The sequence below is a fragment of the Myodes glareolus genome, chromosome 2, assembly GCF_982192425.1.
Source record: "Myodes glareolus chromosome 2, mMyoGla1.1, whole genome shotgun sequence".
Lineage (NCBI taxonomy): Eukaryota > Metazoa > Chordata > Mammalia > Rodentia > Cricetidae > Myodes > Myodes glareolus.
The window spans coordinates 86,661,539-86,681,595 of record NC_142027.1 but is presented as its reverse complement, the minus strand read 5'-3'; the positions used below and the strand labels follow the sequence as shown (position 1 = coordinate 86,681,595).

The 20,057-nt window shown below is 48.0% G+C and overlaps 1 protein-coding gene across 1 annotated transcript in view; it reads left to right on the top strand.

Moving 5' to 3' along the window:
* The window catches only part of Flt1 (fms related receptor tyrosine kinase 1), a 157,655-nt gene that overhangs the window by 121,874 nt on the left and 15,724 nt on the right, over nucleotides 1-20,057 (top strand). The window contains exons 18-24 of the mRNA XM_087902626.1: nucleotides 2,246-2,350; nucleotides 7,518-7,631; nucleotides 9,037-9,125; nucleotides 14,348-14,504; nucleotides 14,935-15,032; nucleotides 16,469-16,591; nucleotides 18,451-18,562. Of these exons, the coding sequence (XP_087758752.1) occupies nucleotides 2,246-2,350; nucleotides 7,518-7,631; nucleotides 9,037-9,125; nucleotides 14,348-14,504; nucleotides 14,935-15,032; nucleotides 16,469-16,591; nucleotides 18,451-18,562 (798 nt within the window). The remainder of the gene's footprint in view (nucleotides 1-2,245; nucleotides 2,351-7,517; nucleotides 7,632-9,036; nucleotides 9,126-14,347; nucleotides 14,505-14,934; nucleotides 15,033-16,468; nucleotides 16,592-18,450; nucleotides 18,563-20,057) is intronic.

Here is a 20,057-nt window from a genome sequence, read left to right as displayed (position 1 = left end):
GCATGAGATGATTCAAGAGCCCACAATAACTTCCTGTTGTTTTATGGGGCTGTGACCTGTCCACTGAGCACCAACTTGTACCCACTGATGGAAGCCGAGCCCCCAACAGCTGGCAACAGGAAGTGCCTCATGACAGCCCAGCAGGGAATGTGTAGGGTGGACCCTAGAGGAGGCAGGAGACTTTGGAGTGTGCGGAGAGATTACTGGGATATTTCTGGGCTCAGGACGCTTCACATCAGGTGGTAGAATACAGCTGAGGGGCATTATTTGTCTACTCTGGGAAAGCTAAAAAGCTAGGAAGAACTTTTAACCAAAATGTCCTTTTTTTTTCTTTTGAGATAAGGTTTCTGTGTAACAGCCCTGGCTATCCAGGAACTCATTCTGTGACCAGGCTGGCCTTGAACTCAGAGACCCACTACCTCTATCTTTTGAGTGATGGATTTAAAGGCATGCACCACTACCTCCTGGCTTTTTCTTTTAAGCCATGAGGGCCCTCAGGATCTCTTTCCTCCCTAATCTTGACACTCAGTACTTTGGGAGCGATGGGTTGCTCTGCTGTTTTAACTTAAGAGTCCACTCCGGCTCAGACCATTTTCCCTGAAGACGGAATGAGGACAGGGTGGCTGTCCCTGTTGCTTGCTCTAGCAGAAATTGGCTTGAGCAGCTGCCAACAGTACACATTGGCTTTGGAAAACCATGTCATCTCCTGGGTCGCCCCCACCAAGCAGAGAGTGTCCCAGGAGACAGCGCTTGTGATGACGCTTGTCACTGAAACTGCCCCGGTCCTAATTGGATACCTCAGGGAGGGCAATAGCCTTGAAGCTACAGCAAGATGCCAAGGTCTTAGCAGTCATGCCATCACTAGACACGGCTGTCATGTGACAAGTGCTTCATCATAAAACTTACGAGAGGATAAATAGACAGATAGATGATAGCTATATAGAGAGAGATATATTTGTATATGGAGATAGAAGATAGATAGATAGATAGATAGATAGATAGATAGATAGATAGATAGATAGATGTATATGGATACAGAAGTTAGATAGCTAGACAGACAGACAGACAGATATATAGGTATTTGGAAGGCTAATTAACTAAGGGCGCATTTTGAGGAAGGAAACTAGGGTGGAAAAGAGAGTGAAATTAACCTTCTAACAGGAGAGATTTTCTTATGACCAATGACATTCTGTTATTTCTGTCCCTCTCACCCTTCCCCGCCCCTGAGGACCCATCACCAGAGGAGCCAAAAAGAAGCTGACTTTCTTGATTTACTCTTCTCACAGCAGACCAAGCTAGGGAGCATCGGGCTCCTATGGCTCTGTTTCGCTTTCTTATTGTGAAAAGCGGGCTCTGAAACAGGTAGTTGAAGTATTCCGGGGGTATTCTTCCTAAAGGGCCTCAGCCACCCGATCTCCACTCCACAGGGCTCTTTAGTTACTGCCCACAAAGTCCAAACAGGGCTCTCCATTCTGCTGTAACTGGACAGGGCCTCCTTTACCCCAGTTACCACACCAGGGGCTTGATAATTCAGGCAGCGTCCTTCCCTCTCCGAGTCGCGCTGGCTCAGGTAAGAGTGGGGAAAGACGTGTATTAACACCATAGCGAACCACAACAAGCACCGTGAAAGATGCCCTGCTTTCTTCATGCTTTCTTTGGGCAAGCATCTCTCTGGGGTTGAAGCAAATTACTACCCGTGTTTGATGGCTCATGTTTGGAAAACCACAGGGGCTTGTCATGATCTTATAATCATATATTAGCTACCGGGGAGTGCCCCGGCCTGCACGGAAGTCTGAGATAGAAAGTCTAAGATGTGAGGCATCTCTGCTCCTGGGGCAGCCACCACCATTCACTCTTCCTGCAGAAAACAGGAGTGACCTCCGTAGCAAGAAAGAGGGTTGGGAGGACCTTGGTCATGAAACAGTTAAAGAAACTACCCGGGTTTGGTATTTTCTCCCTTCTGCAAGACTCTATGGCAAGGGGAAGTGGCCACTTTCTGTCTTTGAATGCTCTAGAAGCTTAGACTAGTCTTGGAGGATGGGGCAGGGGTGGGGTGGGGGGCTCAGAGGCAGAGGAAGGGACACGAGAAATGCACTCACTTGGCCTCCTTAGGGGTCAGTCCATGGCAGAATCCCTTCAAAGATGTGCACCCCACATAACACATACAACACGGCATTTCCTTCCTGGAAAGGACTCAGACTGGCTGTTGGCTTTGCAAACAAACCAAGACCTTCTTCTATTGTAGGCAAATCGCTCGGCAGAGGGGCCTTTGGGAAAGTGGTCCAAGCATCTGCATTCGGCATTAAGAAATCGCCCACCTGCCGGACTGTGGCTGTGAAGATGTTAAAAGGTAGAGATGCGTGTGCTGTGGTCTGGCTTCGGGGACCTTTCACCCTTCTGCACTCTCTACACGCTGGCGCAAGATTAATGTAGCCTAGGAACAAGCTAACTATTTCTGCTCCAGCCAGGGCTGCTGTCTTTGTTGGAGGACTTTCAGATTGAGCTACACTAGCTCAGAATAAACCTCGTCAATGGAACAATCCAGAACTGTCCATAGGAAAACGATCTCTGTCATCCCAAAGTCTTTCTTTTCTCCTATCTCAGATGAGACCCCCAGGGGCGTACATCTATTCCCCTCACAGGTTCAGAAGGTTAGGGCTGTCGTGGTCCACCGTGGTTGTCAGGGACTGGCACACGTCACCAAGCCCACAGGTTCAACCTGGGTTCGCCCTCACTATAAAGTGGAACTAAAAAGCTGGAGAAAATTAGTTGGTCAAAATTGTATTCTAAGATGCTGTCAAGCCTAGAAAACATTTCTTCTTTGTAAGTAATAACTTTTCAAAAAGGAATTTTCTATAAGAGGTGGGAGGAAGGACCAGATCACATTGTGACTTACAGCGGCTGCCACCATACAGACTGAAGGTGAGACTCAAGAAGTGTAGAAGCCAAACTCTGGAGAGTCAGACATCCTTTTGTAATTAGGAAGGTTCCATACCTTCGTGTATGATGAAATAGTCACACTGCACCTCATATCAGGATTTCAAAACCAAGAAAGAGGAAGACCAAAAACAAAAACAAAAACAAAACAAAAAAAACCAAAAAAACAAAAAACAAAACAAAACAAAAAAAACCACCTTCAATGCAATCTAGCTTTCCCAAATCTCCAAGACGGTGGGGAAGTTTTGTGTTTGTGTTTTGTTTTTGTTTTGAGAAAGGCTCTTGTGTCACCCAGGCTGGCCTTGAACTTCTGATCCTGCTATCTCCATCATGTTTTGCTGAGGGATTTTGAGGCCAAGGGATGTGTATATGTAGCTAAGACTCCCGGAGAGAAGAGGTTCCCAAACTCTCGTTCTTCTTTCCACATTTACACCATACTTTGGAAGCCTCCTGTAAGCACGATTTTTTCCACCTCAGAAGGGCTGTGTTCATCAGCGGAAGAGATGTGAGCGGCTGTTAAGGAAGGAGGGGGAAGCTGGACAATCTACCATAATATACCACAACCCAGACTGTGCTCTATGACACAGTGGGGTGACTATAGAGCGCTATATTGTATTTGTTCTTTTTAAAATTTTTATTTAGCTTTACTTATGTATATATGTGCCTGTTTGTCTACAGTGCACTGCACTCATGCAGTACCCACAGTGGCCAGAAGAGGGCGATGGAGCTCCTGGAATTGGAGCTACAGGTGGTTGTGAGCTGATCCCTGTGCATGCTGGGAACTGAACCCAGATCCCCTGAAAGGGCAGCAAGCACTCTTAGCCACTGGGCTACCTACCAGCCTCCCCGCTACCCCGCACAATAAGTTTTTATATATTTTATATGGAACCAGAAGAAAGAAATCTAAAAGTTTTCACCATCCCCCAAAATAAATAAATAAATAAACATTTAAGGAGAAGGAAATGCTAATTTCTGGATTTGGTCACTACACACCATAGATATACCCCATATCATAGTGTGCCCCATAAATACCCACACTTATGATGCCCACCTTGGCATTAGAAGTTTGCTTGGGTGGACTGCCCAGATGATGGTGGGTGTTTCTGCGAGAATTCCATCAGAGCCAGCACTGTCCTCTACCCCTAGATTCTGAGCACTGGCATCAGCATGGCTTCTGCTGGAGACAGCACCGGGCAAGGCACTTTAGCAGAATCAAGCTGGGCCGTCTTTTCTGTTTACTTGTTTTTGTTTTTTGAGACAGGGTCTCTCTGTAGCCCCGACTGTCCTAGAACTCACTCTGTAGATCAGGCTGACCTCGAACTCACAAGATTCACCTGCCGCTGCCTCCCAAGTGGGGGGATTGAAGGCGTGCGCCAACACCCAGCCTGAGCCACCTTTTCTGCCAAGTCTTGTGAGATGCAGTGTTACACACACACACACACACACACACACACACACACACACACACTGTTGCAGATGAGGAAAAGTGGCTCAGAAAGGTTGAGCTGTCTGAGCCACAGATCCCAGCTTTTTCTCCTTGCCAAACTGAGATAACACTGTCAGGAATTACTAAATTAGAAGAGAGAAGATCCTAACTTGAGATTGTTTTCAAGGCCAATCTCTTCTACATAGTCCAGAAATCATGTATGGAATATATTTATAAATTCGGGACTGGGGAGACAGCTCCGCAGTTATGAGCACTGGCTGTTCTTCCAGAGGACCTGGGTTCAAATCCCAGCGTCCACATGGCAGCCCCCAACCATCTGTAACTCCAGGGGATCTGATGTCCTCTTCTGGCCTCCACAGGCACTGCACACCTGCAGTGCACATACATATGTGCAGGCAAAGCAGTCATATACATAAAACAAAAATAAGTTGATCTTTATAAAGACATCTTGTTTTCATTGTCAGCATTGACAGAAAAAAAAGATTTGTACACCATCCATGCCATAGAATTCCTAGAAAAAGAAATCAATTGATTTCTCAAGCTTTCCTACTTAAAGGAGTTTACTCTTTGCTCCAGGGGAACCAGAAAAGCACAATGTCAGACAAAGGACATAGCCAAAAGCCCTTTCAATGTGTTCCCGAGATAAACCTTAAACTTTCTAGCCCTCACGCTCAAATGAAAAAATGTCCAAACTGAGAAAACTAATCACACACACTGTTTATTTATTCAAAAATATTTGCTGAGCAACCACTGTCAGCCAACGCCTACCCCAGCGAGGCTTTTGAGTTTATCTGGTTATTATTAAAAAATGATTCCATCTCATAAAATAGTATGTCAATATCGACCATGATGTTAAGCACACACACCTCTGACCCGCTTCCAGGACTATCTGTCCCACAGAAGCCTGTGCACGCACGCACACTCACGCTTGGGCTGTCTACTGGAGCTTTATTGGTCATAGTAAAAAAAAAATCATCATAATAAAACTTGGGGCTGGGGCAGTAGCTTGGTGTGTGAAGTGCTTGTCATCCAACCATGAGGACCTGCATTTTCATCCCCGAAGCTCTAGACAGCAGAGAGATCCAGTCTCAAAATACATGGTAGACGGATTCTGAGGAATGACGCCTGGGCTGTCCTCGGGCCTACACACACACACTAGTGCATGCACGCACACACACAACTGAAGACTGTCTGTGTCAGAAGCAACACATTCTTCTGTTAAAAGCAGTGAAAAAAGGCAGAGAGATGGGCTGGAGAGATGGCTCAGCGGTTATGAGCATTGCCTGCTCTTCCAGAGGTCATGAGTTCAATTCCCAGCAAGCACATGGTGGCTCACAACCATCTGTAATGAGATCTGGCGCCTTCCTCTGGCGTGCGGGCATACATGCAGGCAGAATGTTGTATACATAATAAATAAATAAATCTAAACAAAAAAAGGCAGAGAGAGGACAGTGGTGACAAGCACTTCTTGTCCTTGCAGAGGACCGGAGTTTAATTCCCAGTGCTCACATAAAATAAAAATAAACAAGGTTTTTTTAAAAATAGGAATGAGAAGAATTCTTGATATTGAAAGGGGGGGTGAAACAATGTGTATGTGTGTGTGCGCGCGTGAGCATGTGTATATGCATGTGTGTGTGTATGCATGCACGTGCGTGTGTATGCATTGTGTGTGCGTGTGTCTGTGCGTGTGTGCATGTGTGTGTGTGAGTATGTATCATGAAAGTCAAAGAACAACTTGTAAGAGTCGGTTCTCTTCTTCCACACATGGGTCCCAAGGTATCGAACTCAAGTCCCTCAAGCCTCACAGCAAGCTCCTTACCCACTGAGCCACTGTGCCAGCCCCCAGTGGGGATTTGTAAGCACACATGGAAAGGTCATCTGAAGCTCGAGCTGGTAACAGGCTGCTTCGGGTGACTGCACTTTTTACTCTAAAGCCTCAGACTTCTCACATCACTTTTTGGGGTCTTCCGGGGAGGTTGGGCTTTGGGTGTTTTGGGTTTTTTTTGTCTTTTGATTTTTTGGTATTGAATAGTAAACTCAAGGCTTTGCATGTGCTAGAGACATGTTCTGCCACTGTGCTGCAACCTCTTACATGCACACACATGCAGACACATATACACACATGAACATGTGAACATACACATGCACACACATACACGCTCTCTCTCACATGCCCCTACTCAGACCTCCATACTCCAATTCATACTGTTGGAATATTTTACAGGAACCCATTTTAGTATTTTTAACACACCTAAAATTATGAGGGCCTTAAAATGGATAATAGGATATTAAAAATGGACACAGGAGGAACCCACTTTAGATTCTGGATATCGGTTCTTGGACTGACACAGGTTATTGCCGAGAAGGGAGTTAATGTTGAGGGGGTAGTTAAGAGTACTTGCAAATTGTACAGAAGACCCCGGGCTCTATTTCTAGGGCCCACATGGTGGCTCACAACCACCTGTAACTCCAGTTTTGGGGAGTCTGGCTGTGCCTTTTGTTTGGCCTCTACAGACACCAGGCACAGACATGGTGCAGGCACAGACACTTATACAATTTTTTTTTAAAGTACTTAATATGAATCCTTGCTGCCTGAGGCAACCCTTGAATTCCAGGCACGAAGGGGTCTATGGGGTAAAGAACACATTTCGAGACCTTTATAGAGGCAACTATTCTGACGTTGCAGAGCCTACCGTACCCCAACACACTCCTTCCTCTCTTGTGATTCTCTAGAAAGGGGAACAAGAAGAGGGAAGGTGTGGGTGGACCCCATGCCTGAAGGGTTCTTGTCTCACCTGTGACTGCTCAAAGGGGAAGCCTCTGGCGGTCCCGAGGTGGCCTTCTCTGAGTCAGCACATTGTTGAGCACAGCCAGGTCCACCAAAAGGAAATGGCCAGGGACTAACCCCCCCAACACAGCGGGCCTCGGGGCCTCGCTGAGATGCAAAGGATGTTGGCTCAGGAGGGTAGGCGGAATCCAAACAGTCTGGCGACTTGGCCTTTTGCAGAATGTGGGGAAGTTAATGGAGCAACCCCGGGTGAGCAAGGACAAACAAGGAGGGCAGGAATGCAGCCTTCTGGGAGGAAGCAGCCCCATTGTCCGGTGCCCTGACTCTTCTTTGCTTCTCACACAGAGGGGGCCACAGCTAGCGAGTACAAGGCTCTCATGACGGAACTCAAGATCCTGACTCACATCGGCCATCATCTGAACGTGGTCAACCTCCTGGGAGCCTGCACCAAGCAAGGAGGTAAAGGAGGAAAGGGGGGCTGTGCTACCTGCACAAGCTGAGAGGGGAGCTCTCAATGCACACAGACCCTTCCCCTCTTGCCCTTGTGGAAATGGTCACCCAGTGCTTTGGAAGAAAGTCACTCCGTTTTAGATACCTTTCCCCAGATTCTAGGTCAAATGGCACCCCTTGGTCTCTTCAGACAACACGGGGGGGGGGGGGGGGGGCGTGACTGTGGTTTAAGAGGCACACGTTTCCTGCAGCTAGTAGCTGCAACCCCCAACTGGTGAAATCCTGAGAGGAGGTGACATGGAAATTAACCAGATGGGCCCCTCCCTTCTGGTCAGCCACCAGGACAGGCCTTAGCTCCCAGGGCAGGGAACAGGAGCCCGACTGGGCGGCTGGGCTGTAGCTCTCAGGGGAGCATGCCCGGCTGATTTCTCTTCCTCTATAGCAAGGTTAGTACTTGAGAGTAGAGGTGAACAAATGCTTACGTCACGAAGGTGCTGAGGAACTGTACACAAAAGGTCTTCCATTTCCCAACACAGAAAACAGAGAGGGAGGAACAGAAAGGTAAGGAAAGGAGGTCGTGAGTAGACAGAAGACTTGAGGGAGGCCATAAACACGAGTCGTAGTGAGCCAAACCAGGCCCCCATAGCTTCGAACCTTGGCTAAGCCTTCTCCGAGCATCTGCCCTAGGGACTGCATTCTGTCTGCCTCAGCATTGTAGTACCTATAAGACACAAGCCACCGAGACCGAGCAGCTGGGCCCAGACCGGTCTGGTGTGGAAAGACCCCAGCTCCCGCAGCAACTTCCTTTCTGGCACCCTGAGGGACAAGGGGGTATTATCAAAATTGAAAAATCAGTACAGTACTGATAGTAACTAAAAAACCTGCTTTATCAGAGGGCCAAACTCACCCTTGGTGAGGCTCCAAGCCACACCAGGTACTTCACAGAGGCCTGTGGAGTTTGTTGGTTCCTAGCCGCTAGACTTCAGGGGTCATGCCCTCTTTAACCTGGAAGTAGTTCTGTGCTTTTGGAGAAGCCCGGAGCCATGCAATGGAGGCCTCCATGGTACCACCTGAGACCTTCAATGCCCTGGGTAGAGGGCAAGCAACCTGTGTGTTCAGAATGGCTTGCCCCTTTAAACAGTCACGATGCGGGGGAGGGGGGAGAGAAAACAGTATTCCGTGGCCTGACATTTAAATGTCTATGTTCATAAAACTTTATTGGAACAGGGTCATAGTCTTGGTGATTTTCACAAGGGCCATGTCTGTGCTACAGAGGCTGAGTATCTGGCTCATGGCCTCTCCTCCCAGTTGCACTGGCAGGCCACACACAAGTAAAAACAGGTTGGGTTGAGGGCTCGCGGGAGGCCTGCCCTGGCGTGGTTGAGCATGCGAGCATGCGCTGTTTGAACCACAGGGCCGCTGATGGTGATCGTGGAGTACTGCCGATACGGGAACCTGTCCAACTATCTCAAGAGCAAACGCGACCTGTTCTTTCTCAACAAGGTAAGGATCTGTCCGGTCACTGTGGCTTATGTGTCCTGATCCCAGCCCATCACTGAGGGAAGTCAGGGCAGGAACCCCAGCAAGAAGAACAGAGGCGCGCCGCTTACCGGCTCACTTCCCCTTTCTCATATGGCCTACGTGCCTAAGGTTGGCACCGCAACCCCCACCCGCCGCCGCCACCAAAAATGCCCCCACAGACCAATGCGATGGAAGTGATTCCCCAGCTAAAGCTCTCTCTTCTTAGGCGACTCTATATGTCACCATAAACTAGCCAACATGGGACGTTAAAGGAGGAGCCGGTTCTCATGGCAGCAATCATGTGGTGCCATGTGGACTGGCACACATAATTCTTTTGGTGGGTGGGAGTCAAGATAAATCTCGATATGTTGCTCTGGCTGGTCTGAAACTCACTATGTAGACCAGGTTGGCCTTGAACTTGTAGAACTCCATCGGCCTCCGTCTCCCAAGTGCTGTGCGTGTGCGCATGCCCGTATGTAGGTACAACTTACCCCTGTGTGAAACCCAGAGGTTGACATGGTTATGTCTTCCTCGACTGCTTCTCCGTTTTAGTGTCTCACTGATCCTGGAGCTGGCTGTTTCCTCTAGACTGGCTTGCCAGTGAGCCCCTGGGATCCAGCTGCCTCACCAGATTTTGCATAGATGCTGAGGATCTGAACTTAGGTCCCCATCCTTTATCCACTGACGCTAGCCCCAAGACACTTGTTCCTTAAAGCGAACTATAGCGAATATACTTATCTTCACTTACTAGAAAAATTAAAGACACAAACAATTGAATGGTTTGTATAGTCACCAATGGACCAGTGATGGGCCAGAACTAGAAACCATTAGGTTTACTTTCTATTGCTCTCCCCCTTCTATTTTATTAATGATGTTGTTGTTGGTGGTGGTGGTGATGTGTGTGTGTGTGCATGGTGTGCAACTGTTCTTACTCACTGAGTCATTTCCCCAGCCCCTCAATAAGTCTGATCCGCTAAATAAAACTGTGTAATAAAAGAAACATCTGAGGAGCTGGGTAGGAAATTGGCCTGACTAGTAGCAGGCCCCAGGATTAATTCCCAGAACCACACACACACACATACAGAGAGAGAGAGAGAGAGAGAGAGAGAGAGAGAGAGAGAGAGAGAGAGAGAGAAATAAAAAAAAACAACAAATAAACGAACAAGAATACCTAGACCAAACCTGGAGGACACAAGTCTTTAATGAAACATTGACTCTGAAGAAGAAAGAATTTCTACAACTTGTGGTACATGTGGGACCTGCTGTGCCCCTCTCCAGGCTGAAGAAGTCTGGGAGACAATGACTGACAGGGTTAGTCAGTCAAGGCAGTGAGGAGCACCCTGGAGGCAAACTCTCCAGCTCCAGAACCAGACTTTCCAGGTTTAAATCTTGCATCTCCTCTCATGAAACCAGGCCTTACACCAGTTACTCAATCTCTCTCCGTTTCAGTTCCTTGTGTAGTAAGTGGGGCTAATAATAGAACCCAGGATGGAACTGTTGGGAAAACGAAACCTTCCCTTAAGTGATGAGTTGTTGCGTTCCGTCATCTTTGATCCACTGGGATGGTGAAGGATGGGGTGTAGCTTGCTTACCTATTGTGTATGAGGTCCTGTATCTATCCCCTCCCCTGTGTCATAAAGACAGACACAGAGAGTTCAGTTGAATATAACTAACCTACATGGTGGATTAACCTTCAGACGTCTAAGAATATGCCTACCTCTGCCATGTAGGAAGAGTCTTAATATAATAGATGAACCACAGAATACATGTTGTGGGTCATGCCTGCAATCCTAGCTACTCTGGGGGCCCAGATGGGAGGACCATGTGAGCCCGGTGTTTGAGATCAGCCTGGAAAAATAGAGTGAGACCAGGGCTGGAGAGATGGTCCAGCAGTGAAGAGGTCTTCCAAGGTTCCAGAGTTCAGTTCTGACCACCCACATCAGACAGCTCGGAACTGTCTGTAACTCCAACTCCAGGGGATCTGTTATCTCTGCTCTCTGGAGGATAGCTGTGCTCATATGCCTGTATCCAAACCACACACACACACACACACACACACACACACGTACACATAATTTAAGTAAGTAAGTATATACATATATATGGAGAGAGAGAAAGACCCTGCCTCTCTCTCTCTCTCTCTCTCTCTCTCTCTCTCTCTCTCACACACACACACACACACACAAAACAAAACAAAAACAAAAAACAAGCAAAGAAAAACAAAGCACTAGGCAGTCAGCCCATTCTTTCATCCCAGTTGTGATTTTATCAAAGACAAAGATGTCCCACCAGACCACAGAGAATATATTACATCCCTCTCATAGAGATCCGCCTGCTTCTGCCTCCAGAGTGCTGGGATTAAAGGTGTGCGCCACTACACCCAACTATAAATATTTTCCCATTTTTAGCCAGACTCTCCAGTAATTGGAATCTTGAAGCTGCTTGGGGCTCTGAGACTATATATGTAGCCTGAGAAGTCAGGAAGTCAGTAATGGCTGGCAAGATGGCTCAGCTTCAGGTAAAGATGCTTGCTGTCAAGCCTGATGACCCAAGTTTAATCCCTGGAACCCACATGATGGAAGAAGGGAACCATCCTCAGCAAATTGTCCTCTGACTTCCACATTCAAACACACACACACGCACACACACACACACGAGAGAGAGAGATAGAGAGAGAGAGAGAGAGAGAGAGAGAGAGAAATACATACTCATATAATAAAGAAATTGACTTAAGGTCGTAGTAACCACAGGATGAAGACAGGACAAAGACCTATCTCGATTCACTCCTTGCGTTAGAAATTTTCCTGTGAACCCCACTAAATAATGGGTGCAGTGGTGCTCTGAGCTGACAGCCGCACAGGTTCCTGTCAGTCTTGATGTCCTAGACTGGGCTCAGGAAGCGCTTAGCCCTCAGAACACCCCAGGGACTTGGCAGGATGGAACGTTTGGGTTTGCGCGTCCTTTGTTTGGAAGAGCTTGCTTCCTTTCGGGGCTATATTTAATGATTTGCCTCCCCGTGGTACTTGGTGGGGCTGTGTTTTGTGGAAAACTCATGACTACCTGTCACATTTGGAATCTAAGGGGAGAGAGAGAGAGAAGCAGCCCAAAAGACAAAATTGAGAATAGGTTGTATTATTTCCCAGATTCATCAAGATTCTTCCGTATGCTTTATAATAAATCCACTATTCTGCCAGAATCCCAGAAGTCCGCTAAATCAACTGACTATCGCATTGATTAGGGGTCAGAGGAAGGCCAAGGTGACTTGAGGACATCTTCCACGGCTTGGCTTCTGGGAGGTGTGAGGGAGGAGGCAGTCAGTTTCCAGAAAATAAACTTCTAGTCTTCATCTGAGCAAGGCTGACGGCCTCATGAAGAGAAAAAAAATGACGTTCTCTTGGACGATTTGGCTTTGTTGCTGTTTTTTTGTTGTTTTTACCTGCCCTGAGCTGGGTGAATTCCCTCCAGTCCTGAAATCCCAGACAGCAAAGCTCCCTCCAGGGACCTGACAGGAGGGAACGCTTGGCTGGAGTGTGTTCCCAGGATGGTCTCTTTTCTGCGTGTGGGAACTGCTGTACCTTACTTCTATCCCAGTGTTGAAGCCCTTCCTCCTCAAGCTTGCCAGAAACCACCCCTACTACTCGGACACTTTTAGATAACTCGGGGCAGGACGAGTACAGGCTGGTTAATCCTAGCGCTGCTGTGTGCCCCGGATCTCATTCCTTCCCAGCCTGTCTAGGCATCGCCATCTAGCAGAACCTAGGCTGCACACATGGTACACAGTCCAGTCCTGAGAGCCACTGGACAGCATGGGTTTTTACTGTCGAGGGTAGATAAATCATCGAAGGCAAAACACTAGAACGTGTAAGTCCTTTCCTAAGCGTCACAAAATGTAAGACAGTGCCTTTTAGATGAGGAAAATGAAACTCAGAACAATAAGGGGATTTGTTCAAGATGTCATGATTAGTAGACAGGCACGAAGAGTCATTTCTAGAGAAGGCAGAAGAAAGCACCAAGACCCCGATGTCCAGAGTGAGTGACCTTGGCTCTTCGTCTTGAGATGGACTGGGGTAGCATCTTCATCTTGAATGAAAGGGAAACCCAGGGAAAAAATGCATCTCCTCCCCTCTCACCCAAGAAATCGTAGGACCTGTCAGCCCGAGCCTCCACGGGGCTCACAGAGCAAGCCTTTCCACATCGCCAAGCAATAAGTCTCAAAGGTCTCTGTTGCCTTTCAAACAAGACGCCGTGTCCTATGAAAAGCAGTGAAAGGCTGGAGAGATGGCTCAGAGTCAAAAGCACTGGCTGCTCTTCCAGAGGTCCTGAGTTCAATTCTCAGCAACCCCCTGGTGACTCACAACCATCTGGAGTGAGATCTGGTGCCCTCTTCTGGCCTGCCGGCATACATGCAGGCAGAACACTGTGTACATGATAAATAAATAAACCTTTAAAAGGAAAGGAAAAGAAGTGGAGAACAGAGACTTGGGAGTTTGCCAAGCTTCATATCAGGCTTTTCCAGGTGTGGCTTTGATGACGTAGCTCTTCAGAACCTGCTTGATTACAGATTGTTTTGTAAGGGTGGGAGAGAGGGCCAGGCAGTGGTGGCGCGTGCTTTTAATCCCAGCCCTCGGGAGGCGGAGGCAGAGTCAGGCGGATCTCTGAGTTTGAGGCCAGCCTGGTCTATAGAGTCCCAGGATAGCCAGGGCTACACAGAGAAACCCTGTCTTGAACATCCCTCCTCCCTAAGAGTGGGAGAGATGACTAAACGGTTAAGAGCACTCGCTGCTCTTGCAGAGAACCAGAGTTCAGTTCCCAGCACCCATATTGAATGGCTCTCAACCTTCTATGACCCCAGTGGCACTGTCTAGCTTCTGTGGACACCTGAGTGGATGTTCACATACACATAAATAAAAATTAAAGATAAAATAAAGATAAAATTTAAAAAAACACACCTACACGATTGCTACACAGTATAAACTCTTGGGGAAATTGAAGAAGTATACGATAGTTACCCTACGTGTTCAGTGTTTACCAGCTGCTAGGAATCGCTTTCAGTTAATTTAAGGTGTTCTTGAGGCACCCAAGGAAGGGTCCCAGAGATTCTCCAACCTGGAAAAGCCTCAGCGCCCAATGCCTCTACCCTGTGCTGTGGTACCTCCAATCTGTGTTGGTCACCTCTCTTTCCTGTGTTTCTTGTCTGTTCTAAGGATGCAGCCTTGCATATGGAGCCCAAGAAAGAAAGCCTGGAGCCAGGCCCGGAGCAGGACCAGAAACCTAGGCTCGACAGTGCCAACAGCAGCGAGAGTGTCGCCAGCTCGGGCTTCCAGGAAGACAAGAGCATAAGCGATGCTGAAGAAGACGAGGGTAGGTGTTCATTCCTTCTTGGCCTCCAGTCTGTGCTATTTTTATACATACCGGGCATCTCACACATTTTTGTCTTATTTATCACCCTAATAAAGATCCTGGGAGTGAGGGTAATGTCCTAGGGAAACAAGATTTGAATAAAGATTATTTACAGTGTTGCTAATTATGACAAGAACTCTTCCCTTCTCTCTGTTTGGAACTTTCTGTTTTGCTAGGTCACCCATTCCCACCCAACCCCCACCCCCTGATCCTTCACCCTCCCACCCCCACGGCCTGGACGAATCTCTGAGGTTCATGTTGAGACTCGAATTCTCTTGCCAGTGAACTCTGGTGCCCTTGTTGGTTTGTTTTCTGTTTTGTGAATATTGTCTCAATAAACTGGGATTTGGTGCAGTTGCGAAGGCCTTGACGAGATTCTAATGCTTGCTAGATTGCAGTGAGATCTCCAAGCAGCCCCTCACCATGGAAGACCTGATCTCCTACAGTTTCCAAGTGGCCAAAGGCATGGAGTTTCTCTCCTCCAGAAAGGTCAGCTCCTCCCTTGACAGGTTTTCTGCTTTAACTTCCTCAATTGGAGATAAAGAGAGGTTTTGAGTTTTTCAGAAGTTCTTGCTTTATATTTAAAGTTTTATTTTTATCTATGTTATTAAACTTAGACCCTGCCTGAAAGAGAAAACACACATTTACCTCTCATTTTTCTTCCCTGTTCCCTACTTTAATTTTGATTTAACTGATGCATAAAAACATACGAATTACATATGTTAATTAATATGTGTTAATGATGTCAAGTTTCAATACATGTATATGTTGGGTAATGTTTAAATCAGGTTAAATGTTTCAAAACTTTATGGTAAAAGCTTTGAGAATTCATTCTTCTTTTTGTCTTTGTGAGGCTTGAACTATAAAGCTATTTTTCTAGTATTTGTGTATATGTTCCTAATGGAATGGTAGACATCACCACAATGGCCTTGATTTGCTCTGCTATGAAAAGTTACCAGGATGTTGGGCCCTAGGCCCCAGTGGGTCGGATTTAATTTAAAAGTAGAAATCTTCCTGGGTGTTTAGACTACAAACCCAGCACCATCTTCCACAGTGCCCTTTATCACATTTCCAAACTGTCCAGGGTTCACAAAGACACAGTTTCAGTATACCCGCATGGGGCTTTCCAAAAGCACTCAGCGCAAGCCGAGCTGTGGCTGTCCCAGCACATGGGAGGCTAAGGTAGGAGGACCCCTGGTTACATGCCAGCCCGGGTGAGTTCCCCATGAGTGGCAGGATTACATGGCAGGATTCTGGTGGTGGGGGGTTGTTTTTGTTTTTGTTTGTTTGGTTAGTTGGTTTTTTGAGACAAAAGTTCTCTGTGTAGCCCTGGCTGTCCTCGAACTCCGCCTGCCTCTGCCTCCTGAGCACACGCCCAGCTCGGGATTCTGTCTTAAAGACACCAGCAGTGCAAACATAACAAATCAGTCTGAAGCTCCCAAAGATCTGCTAACCGATAGTGGGGAAATCTCACTGGAGTAACCAATTGCCAGTGGGGTCGGCCGGTCCACTCCCCACAGAACGGGAGCCTGGCCGGTTCATCTTTTGGGCCTCCTGGATTTGAGCAGAAGCGCATGGTGTTTATGGTTACTGGGTGTGTGCTGGGAGTTTCTTCCTTTCCCACACATGAAATGGAGCTGAGAATTGAGGATGGCGATCCTGGGGCTAGAGAGATGGTTCAGCAGGTGAAGGCCCTTGCTGCCAAGCTGGCTAACCTAAATTCAGTCCTGGAAACTCACGCGGTGGGAGGAGAGCATGGACACAGTTGTCCTCTGCTCGCACACTTACACGAGTACACAACACACACTCACACACACACACACACACACAATTTTTTTTTTAAAGAATTATGACCCAGAGTGGATACAGGAAACGAAGCAGTTGGATTAAGGAAATGGGTTCATTACATAACTGTTTTATTATAGTGCATTCATCGAGACCTGGCAGCACGAAACATCCTTTTATCTGAGAACAATGTGGTGAAGATTTGCGATTTTGGCCTGGCCCGGGATATTTATAAGAACCCCGACTATGTGAGGAAAGGCGATGTGAGTCAGCCGGGTGTATATACTGGATCGTCTCTACCCTGTCATCTTTAGACCGTAGACTGAAGGCCTTGTAAGATGTACACTCCCCAGGCAGTCAGCCCCCAAATTCTCATGTGGTCCTATGAGGACAGGCGGTCGTGAAGAGCTCTATGCCAGACAATCCTCGTGGTGGCATCTCTTGCCTGTCTCGGAGCCCTGGCTGGGGACCTGGCCTCAGGGCAGGGCTACATGAGACTTCTTAGCCTAAGCGGCAAGCTGGGTCCTGCAGAGACCACATCAGCTCTTGCCTGCCACCCCTAGGGCAGTTCCATGTCACACTGGAAAGAACAGTGTGACCTCTTCCCCTCAGATAAACCCAAATGATTGATTCAGCAGGTGCCTGTACCTCCGGAAAAAGTGGAGGGGGAGGGTACACCCTATCTTGAAGGGAGGAAGCCGCTTACCCCCAGGGATGCCTTTCGTGGGACCCATCTCCCTTCTGGCTTACGCTGGCCTCTCTTCCCCGTTTGTTTTTGAACATAATGTTATTTGTCACTTACTGGGTGACCTCTGGTGTCCTCTCTTGTCTGGCCTCTGCCAGGAGGGCTTCAGCGTATGTCTGGGCTCTCTGGATTGCTCCGCAGCAGAGGCTCGCAGAGGCTCGCAGACCGTAGGAACACATTCCTGGCAGCCGTTCTGAGCTGCAGCCTGTTGTCCTCCCCGCCCCCCATCCCTTGATGCAGAAAGGCTAGGGGCAAGCGGGGCGGGGGGGGGGGGGGGACACGGTGAAGGGAGACTGCTTGGAATCTGCATTGTCACCAAGTTTCTGGATCATGTTATGTGCCCCCCATCACACTTGCAGAACCCCTTCTTGGTCACTCTTTCTTTTTTGTTGTTGTTCATTTTAATTTTAGTCTATAAGTTCGGGTGGTTTACCTGTCTGTATGTCTGTGCACCACATTCATGTAGTGCCCATGGAGACCAGAATATGGTGTCAGATCCCCTGGATCTGGAGCTTCCGATGGTTGTGAGTCACCGTGTGGGTGCTGGGAATTGAACTTAGGTCCTCAGGACAAGCAGCCAGCCTCCTAACTGCCGAGCCATCTCTCCAGCCCCTCAGTCACTTTCTGTCTAAGAGGGAGACAGTCTGGCTTTTGGTGGAATGCTGGCCTGCAAAGACTGTTTCTGTCTGTGTTTCAGTTTGACCCTCAGTGGTGTCCCTGACTCAGAGTCAATCTTTGTCTCTCTGCTGTCCCAGACATCTTACTAGCCCCCACCACCCCAGCTCCCAGCCAGCTCACCGTGGCTCCTGCTGTCTGAAAGAGGAGGGCTGGTCTGCATGGTTGAAATCCAGCTGTATATTTTCCTAAATGGAAAACACTGTCTTCCTTCCGAGGGATGTGGGGAGAGAGTAAAGACTGAAGCCTGGGCCTTATATGTATCAAGCACACCTTCCACTCCTGAGTCACACCTAGGCCCGGTTCAAGACTTCACATCCCATTTTTTTACATAGGGATGTCTTCAAAACCTCCCTTCTTAGGGAAAAAAAAACATAGGAATTGATATCAATTTTCAGGGTGTTTCCTAATTCAGATCACTTTATCAAGTTCTTCATTTCTCTATGAAAGTGGGGAGGGGGTCATAAGAACACAGCTTCTTTAAGATCCATGGAACAAGGACCTGCTGGGTGCACCAGAGAAGTCTACCTGCCATGACTGGTCCCCAGAGATGGGGTAGCCTTTAATGCTCTGGGGTTTCCTATGGTGCAGGAAAACACAGGTGCTCTGGTTCTGCGTAGGTGTTAAGTGGAAGGGGAGCCCTGGGCCCCGGGCGTGGACATTGCTTTGTTCTCAAGCTCAAGGCCCCTTGCCCTCTTCCAGACTCGACTTCCCCTGAAATGGATGGCTCCTGAATCCATCTTTGACAAGATCTACAGCACCAAGAGCGATGTGTGGTCCTACGGAGTGTTGCTATGGGAAATCTTCTCCTTAGGTAAGTGTGGAGGAGGAAGGGTTGGAACAGCCCAGAAGCAAATGTCTGTGGCCTATGCAGAGCATCCTGTGGACATATCCACCTGACCGTGAGGTCTGCACTTGAACCTGTTGCAAACCCAGGTGGAGCCACCTGTGGATGACAGCAGATGGATGCGCACATACCTGCTGCTACAGAAAGTGTTCAGACTATTACCAACGGAGACAGGCAGCAGACAGTCTAAAGGCAGAGCTGTCTGCTGTCCTTTGCTCCCTTCTCCAATACCAGCTCCCGTGTCTTCACCCCTTTCCTCCACGAACCACTCCCTCAGAATTTCTTCTCAGGAAAGGCCCTGATGTACACAGCTGGACCAGCAGACGGTGTTGTTAGAGGCAGCTGGCTTTGATCTAATGCCTTTGATTCTAATACCTGGCATGGCTTTGCACACTGGTTTATGCAGATGAGCAACAAAAAGTTTCGGTTAGGGACTTCTCTAGCTAGGTTTATTTAGAACTATCCTCTATGGGTTTCTGTGTGTGTGTGTGTGTGTGTGTGTGTGTGTGTGTGTGTGTTGTACCTACGTGTTATCTGTGCATACTGTGTGCATGCAGTGCCTGAGGAGGCCAGGAGAGGGCATTAAATCCTCTGGAACTGGATGGACATGGGGCTGGAATTTGACCCGAGATCCTCTACAAGAGCAGCCAATGCCCCAGCCCATCTACTCTGGGTTTCTTAAAAACCTTCTTCAATGCCTCATTCCTACAGATGTGTGCAGGGATGCTATGAGATCTCCCAAGTAAGAGAATTAGCCAAGAATCTCCAGACTTTAAAAAAAAAAAAGGTCTTTCATAGCAAATAAAATGCACACAGTGATACCCTAGGTTCCTGTCACATGTCAAAACCATTCCCTGCTTTCCAGGACAGGCACCTGTTGCTTCCACTCCTTGAAAGCAGCTCGGTGACCACAATGGCCTTGCAGTGACACAGCGCCAAGCCTTGCGTGTCTCCCAGCTGCTTCCTACCAGCAGCGATCACTAGAAAGTGCAGACAAACACACGCTGGAGTAGCCTTGGCTGCAGGGCTAAGCAGAGCATCCTGCAATGCTGTTCCCACTCCACCTAGCCCAGGCTAACCACAGAGGATTGGCTACAGGTGCTGTTTGATACAGGCTGGCAAAGACAGCCTAGTGCCCCTGGTACCCTCAGCTTGTACCCTCAGCTCTGCAGTCTTGGACTAGAGGCAATCTCTGTCCACCCTCCGTCCATGTCAATCTCGCCCTGGCACCCAAGGCTCTCTATCCTTTAGACTCGTCATAATCCCTCATTCCCAAAGCCTCAGAATGAAGGCCATTTTCTGGGAAGTTGGGGTGGTCCATCAGTAGCCTCACCTAAGTCCACTGGTTTTCCAAAAAACAAGTTATTAACCCAGACCACAAGTGTCTAAGGATTAGATGCCTTTACAGTTGTCTGTGGTACCAGGGCAGGGACACTTCCCTAACCAAACAGGCAGGTATGTC